Source organism: Trichosurus vulpecula, chromosome 1 (assembly GCF_011100635.1).
Source record: "Trichosurus vulpecula isolate mTriVul1 chromosome 1, mTriVul1.pri, whole genome shotgun sequence".
NCBI lineage: Eukaryota > Metazoa > Chordata > Mammalia > Diprotodontia > Phalangeridae > Trichosurus > Trichosurus vulpecula.
In genome coordinates this window covers 505,237,330-505,243,499 of record NC_050573.1, presented here as the reverse complement: position 1 = coordinate 505,243,499, position 6,170 = coordinate 505,237,330, and the positions used below count along the sequence as shown (strand labels likewise).

At 40.9% G+C, this 6,170-nt stretch overlaps 1 protein-coding gene and 1 pseudogene across 1 annotated transcript; both read left to right on the top strand.

The window, feature by feature from the left end:
- The first annotated feature begins 525 nt into the window (after window positions 1-525).
- On the top strand, window positions 526-2,174 carry LOC118834103 (nuclear envelope integral membrane protein 2-like). Its single transcript, XM_036741544.1, has one exon. The coding sequence runs from the start codon at window positions 526-528 to the stop codon at window positions 1,885-1,887; it is 1,362 nt and encodes a 453-aa protein (XP_036597439.1). The 3' UTR covers window positions 1,888-2,174.
- A 107-nt stretch (window positions 2,175-2,281) lies between these two features.
- LOC118840754 lies at window positions 2,282-5,569 on the top strand (annotated as a pseudogene).
- The last annotated feature ends 601 nt before the right edge of the window (window positions 5,570-6,170 follow it).

The following is a 6,170-nucleotide window of genomic DNA, read 5'->3' as shown; positions in this document are numbered from 1 at the left end:
AACCCTTGCTTTTTCTTGTCTCACTGTGCTCTATAAACATCCCGTAAGAGGTGCTAAGTGGAAATTCATTGGTTTATAGATTGTATTTTGTTTAAAAATGGGCAGGTAGCCATGTTCTCCATTGATAACAACTCATTAAGAGATAAGGAGGAAGGCCCTCAGCACACTGAGTAGACCCTCTGGAGAGGATTTATGGTAGGAAATAAAATACACTATGGTAAAGTTGGGTGGCTTTCAATCTGCACTGTTGGAGGAAATGCCCATATTGACAAGATTGCAGATCCACTGACGGATCTAATTTGCTTTGGTTACTCAAAGGGATTTAGAAAAACATGAGAAGCTGGCGCTGCAGTCACCCGGCGGGGCTCCACCGGTAGCCCCCTCCTCAGCGAGTCTCTTCCCCTCTTTTTCTCTCCACTTCCGCTGCACCAGACCGGGGTAGCTGCTCTGCGGGGACGGAAGCAAAATGCGAGCCTGGGGCTGAGTAGAGGAGGAGGAGGCGGCCCCGCAGCGCCCGGGCGCAGGATGTGGCGGCGCTCCAAGCCGCAGCTGCAGTCGTCCCTAGGCCAGTGGCTGCGGGTGCTGTGGCTGCCGCCGCTGGCCTTCCTCCCCGTGGGCCTGGTGCAAGGGGAGGAGGTGCCGGCGTTGTCAGCACCATGTAAAGTTCTGAAGGAAATGGATATAATTAAGAGTTCTCAATCAGTCTGTTACTGCTACAACCGACATGCCCAGATGGAATGGAAATACATTTGGTCAACTATCCAGGTGAAAATTACCAGCTCAGACATGCTCAGCATTGTCTTTCCCATGGAAGAACGTGATTGTCAGTATCCAGAAACTATCCTCACTTTTATCAAGTGTACAATTCATACATTTTGGAAACCAAAGGAATCTAATGATATAACCATTAATGTTAATCCATATGAGAAGTCCGTGTGTTTCTACGTGAAGTCCGCCAAAAAGACATTTGCCTATACATTGAGGGTGAATCGAAATATTGTGGATACAAAGCTCTTTCTTGTATTTGTGACAGGGATAGTCCTGTTCTTTAAAGCAAAGACCTTGAGTAGGAGTACTGTTTTCTATTATTCTGCTGGAACCGTGCTGGGCATTCTTATGACCTTAGTCTTTTTCCTGCTGTTAATGAGAAGATACATTCCCAAGTATAGCACCTTTGGGGCCCTCATGGTTGGTTGTTGGTTTACTTCGTTTTACTTCGTATGCCAGTTAATGGAAGAAATAAAGTGGCTCTGGTATGAAAACAAAACGTATATATTAGGCTACATTCTGACCACGGGATCCATCAGCTTTGCTGCCTGTTACAGACACGGGCCTCTCGTCAAGGAAGGAAGCATAAATCTCTTGACGTGGACATTGCGGCTTTTATCCCTGGTCATGATTTACTTTGGTGTCACCACAGCCCAGGTTGCCTACGCAGTGATGGTTCTCCTGATTTCTTCTCAGGGTCTGCAATATCCATTCAGAGCTTTCAGCTGTGTGGTCAGAAAAATCAAGGAATATTATGAATCAAAAAAGCTGGTGATTAAGCACATTACTGAAGAAGAATATAGGGAGCAAGCAGAAATCGAGACGACCAAAGCGTTGCAGAGGTTGCGTGAGTTTTGCCAGAGCACAGACTTCCCATCGTGGTTAACTGTATCCAGACTCCAGTCCCCGAAAAAGTTTGCAGAATTTGTTTTGGGAGCGAGTCACCTGTCACCAGAAGAAATCAGAGCCCATGAAGAGCAGTATGGCATCGGAGGCTGGTTCTTGGAAGAGCAGCTCTTTAGCTCTAGAGGTTCCCCAGAGCCCAATTCACAAGACCTTCAGGAAGAGGAAGTTGTTGAAATGCAGGGGGTGTGTCAAAGGGAGGAGGAACTATCATAGGGAAACCAAGGCCACAGCAATTTCCCTGGAACACAGATGGGTCCCAAGGGAAAGGGAAATTAGACATTATAAATATCTTTTGTGCCTGGAAGTCATCCTTGCTGGCAAGTTCTGCTGCCTATTGTGCTGTAGGTGGCAACCAAGATTCTTTGAAAGATTCCTTCTGAGTTTCCTAGAATGGAAAGTCTTCCTGGGAACAATGGGAGGCTTTCTTTCTGTTCCATGAAGAGGTGCCTTATCATTGTTGCATTAAATCTTCCTCTCGCTCTTCACCAAAAAAAAAAAAAAGAAAGAAAAACATGAGAAATTTTAGAAGTCAAACCTCACTCAGTACCATCAAATGAAAATCAGAGGTGATCATTCATTTGCCATCTTTAGAGGAAAAAAGTAAAAGATGGAGCCAGGTATATTCAGGCACAAACATTCTGTTGAGGCACAAGAAAACCTTCCATGATTTTAAACACTTGCTTAAGAAAACTGAATTACTAAAAGATAGGGAAGGAAGGCTTTAAACATTTAAATGGAAACTCTTCTTCCTTTTTTAAACAACCTATAATATTTTTCAATAATGTGTGTTCCTTTCATAAAAATATCATTGTCCAAATATCAAAGACAAATGAACCTAATTGATAATTAGGATAATTAACCACCATCAACCACTCTTTCCTTTATAAGAGATATGACTCTAGCATAATGATTATAGAAAGGATTGTCTCTTATTTTTCTGGTCTCACGGTGCTCTTATAAACAACCAGTACCAAGTGCTAAGAGGAAATTCATTGGTTTATAGACTGTATTTTGTTTAAAAATATTTTTTCTGCTAACTTTATCAGGGGAGATTTGTGTGGAAGAGTCAATGATTCTACAAAATAGTTATTTTATGAATCTGGAGAAATCACTCTAGGCTCCACTACATTTTGTTCCAAAATACAGGACGTTGTACATTTGATATCTAGTAGGACAAGGGGATATACTCTCTCAGTGTGGGTTGAACATGATCTGCTTCAAATGGAACACTTTGAGCCAAGGTATTTGAATCACATGATTTCTTTTACCAAAGCACAAAAAATAAGTTAAGTTCAGCTCCTAGTTGCTTTCAAAGTCCTTTAAAAATAAGCCTGAGTTAAATTGACCTTAATAATCATTTCCTTGGACCTAGGGATCTCCTAAGGGGTAGGGGAAAGATGTAGCCTCTTTTATATTCCTAGGAGAGGGTCATAGGATCATATATATAGAACTAGAAAAGAACTTAGAGGCTATGGAATCCAATCTCTTCATTTTCCAGATGAGGAAACTAAGGTATAGAGATTAAATTATTTTACCTAGGACCCCATAGTTTGAAAGTTTCTGAGGCATGATTTGAACCCTTGTTTTTCTCACTCCAAATCTGGTGCCTTATACACTATTCTTCTGCTGTCTCTCAAAACAGTGTGTGGCAGAGGCTCTTCTCCTCCAGATATTTGCCTACTTGAGGGCCCAGGCCTACATTCCACTTAAGGGTGGTTCTTACATCAACTGTGCTATACTTGTCAATTATTGCTAATACACATGCTTACAATTATTTTAAGCCCAAGCAGTTTCCTTCACCACATTTTTTTTACCTCTAGTCCCCCGTCTTCTTTGAGCCAAAGAAAGTGACAAGATATCTTGTTTAATATTTTTAATGTAATGAGCCCTTGGGTACATCACAGAGGGCAGTGATCTGACAATAGTTGTCCCCTTCTGATGGGGAAGATGGATGACCTTGACTCCCAAACTTGGTCCTCCTAACTTTTAGACTTGTGATAGCAGGAAGCATGAGAAGAGAGACTGGGAGATAGTGGAAACTGAGTAACTACTACTATGGAGCATAGATGAGAGGTTAACAGAGTCCATGTTCAGTATTCTTGAGCCAAATCAGTGTGGATGAAGCACTGATGGCAAATGTCTAGACAGGGAGCTCTACTATTAAAATTCGTTCAGACAAGTAATGGAGACTGATGGTCTTCATTTCTCAGATCTCCTTTCTCCCTCTCCCTAAGTGGCCTCCCTTTGAACCTGATGCTTCCCTCAGGGCTTTGGGAGAGGTTACCTTTGTACCTGTTCAGTGTTTAAAAATTAATTTTTTTATGTACCTGGAAAATTTGATTAAGTCATTGATCAATAGAATTCTTAAAATATGTGATGTTTCTTGAAGGCAGGGTGTCAGAGGGCAAATGGGAATGAACTAGGAGAGGAGAGAGAGAGATTTTAAACTGCTGTATTGCCAGAGTGAGATATTTGGTAGGGGCTTGGAATCAAAGGGGAGAGTTATTGATATATTTTTAATAACTTCCCCAGGCAGAGAGAAGGCAGATTCACTGGGGGTTCTCTTGGGCATTTGAATGAGTCAGTAAGGGTGGCATCAAATCAGACATCTACCATTGCCTGTGGCCTGGTTTGAAAGGAAACCACTCCCAGAGAGGGGGAATGCATGTGTGTGTTGCCCCAAAATGATTGGCTAGAGAGAAAGTGATGCCCTCAAGGAGTAGTAGCTAAGTTCACAAAAAGTAGGGGAATTAAAATGACTGACAACTAGTCTTCCCTGCTCATTAGTTCACCAAGCAAAGTGCACTGATACACCCTTAAGTGCATAATTCCATCCAACAAACATTTATTGCATGGGTTCAGAGGCCTTTAGAAAACCTTTGGAAATATCACAGTGCTTTAATAAGTCAGTCAGACAATTAACCAATCAGTGAAAAAGATTTGATTTGAGCACTTGTGCTAAGTGCTGGGGGTACAAAGAAAGGAAAAACCACTTTCTCTTACCTTAGCAAGCTCACATTTTAACTGGGGGAAAGAGTAAATATCTAGGTACGTAAAAGATACATAAAGAGTGGATTAGCTTTGGGCTTTCAGAGCAGGATCATGACCCTGGACAAAAATAAGACCTCACCAAAGATAGTAAAAAAGGAATCTAGAAGAAAAGGGTTGATCCAATTTTGATGAAAGATTTATATGATGTCAAGGTACCAACTCTGCTCAATATATACAATATTGACAAGACACTGGTCACAAAGACTTAAAGAATGAAAATTGCCTCTGATGGTCTTGAAGGTTGTATATTTGGAATCAGCCTTGCTAAAATGCAGATTGATGATGTTGCTGTTTTGTGTGTTCAAGTTAATCATTGAAGATGTTCAGGGTGAAAATTATTTGACTAATTTCCATGAAGTGGACCTTGCCTGGGACAAGATGTGCTTCATGGTCAAAAAGTGGCAGTGCATGATTGAAGCCCATGTTGATGTCAAAACTACTGATGGATACTTCCTCTGCCTCTTTTTTGTCTTGTTTTTACCAAAAAGCACAACAAAGATCTGTAAGACCTCGTTCCCAGAGCAAACAGGGTGGTCAAATTGCAAGAAAATGATGGAAATAAGGAACTGAGAGGTGCAGATAGATGACTTGAAAGAAATTGTTAGTAAACTGATTCCAGACAGCATTGGAAAAGTGGAAGAAAAGACTTGCCAGTTCATTATCTCTCCCTATGATGTATTTATTTGAAAGGTAAAAATGCTTAAGAAGCCCAAGTTCAAATTAGGAAAGCTAATGGAACTGCTTGGTAAAGGTTGTAAGTTCTGGGAAAGCTTCAGGAGGTGAAACAGGAACAAAAGCACAAAGGAGTGGTGGATATGAACCACTAGTTCAAGAATCTGTCTAAAATGACAACTTTGAAGGGTTGAAAAATAAAAATTTATCATTGTGAGAGTTTCAGGTTTTTTCAGGTCCATAAAAATGGATGCAATGCTTGGGAAATTTTCTCATAAATATGATAAGTAAATGGTTTACTTGTAGCATACATGCGGGGCAAGTAGAGTGTGAGAAAACTGGAAAGATAAGAATGGCTCAGATTTTGAAAGTCTTTAAATAACAAAGAGATTTTTTTATTTATGAAGGGGTGTGTGTGTGTGTGTGTGTGTGTGTGTGCGCACAATGGTCAGACTCCTGCATTAAAAAAGTCACGCTGGCAGCCATGGAGAATGAGACTTGAGCCAAGGAAACCAATTAGAAACTATTGTAGTTGTCCAGGGGAGACATAATGAGGACTTGTACTAGGGTTATGGCTGTGAAAGTGGAAAGAAGAGGGCACATGGGAGAGATAGGGTGAAGGTAGAAATACCAAGATTAGACAACAGATTGGTTTTGTGTGGAAAGTAGGAGTGAAGATAACACTGAGGTTGCTATCCTGGGTGACTTGGAAAATAGTGATGCTTTTTATAGTAATAGGAAACTTGTGAAGAAAGTTTAAGAAGAGAGATAAT

Coding starts and splice junctions, on each gene's coding strand:
- LOC118834103 (XM_036741544.1), top strand. CDS start 526: ATGTGGCGGCGCTCCAAGCCGCAGCTGCAGTCGTCCCTAGGCCAGTGG.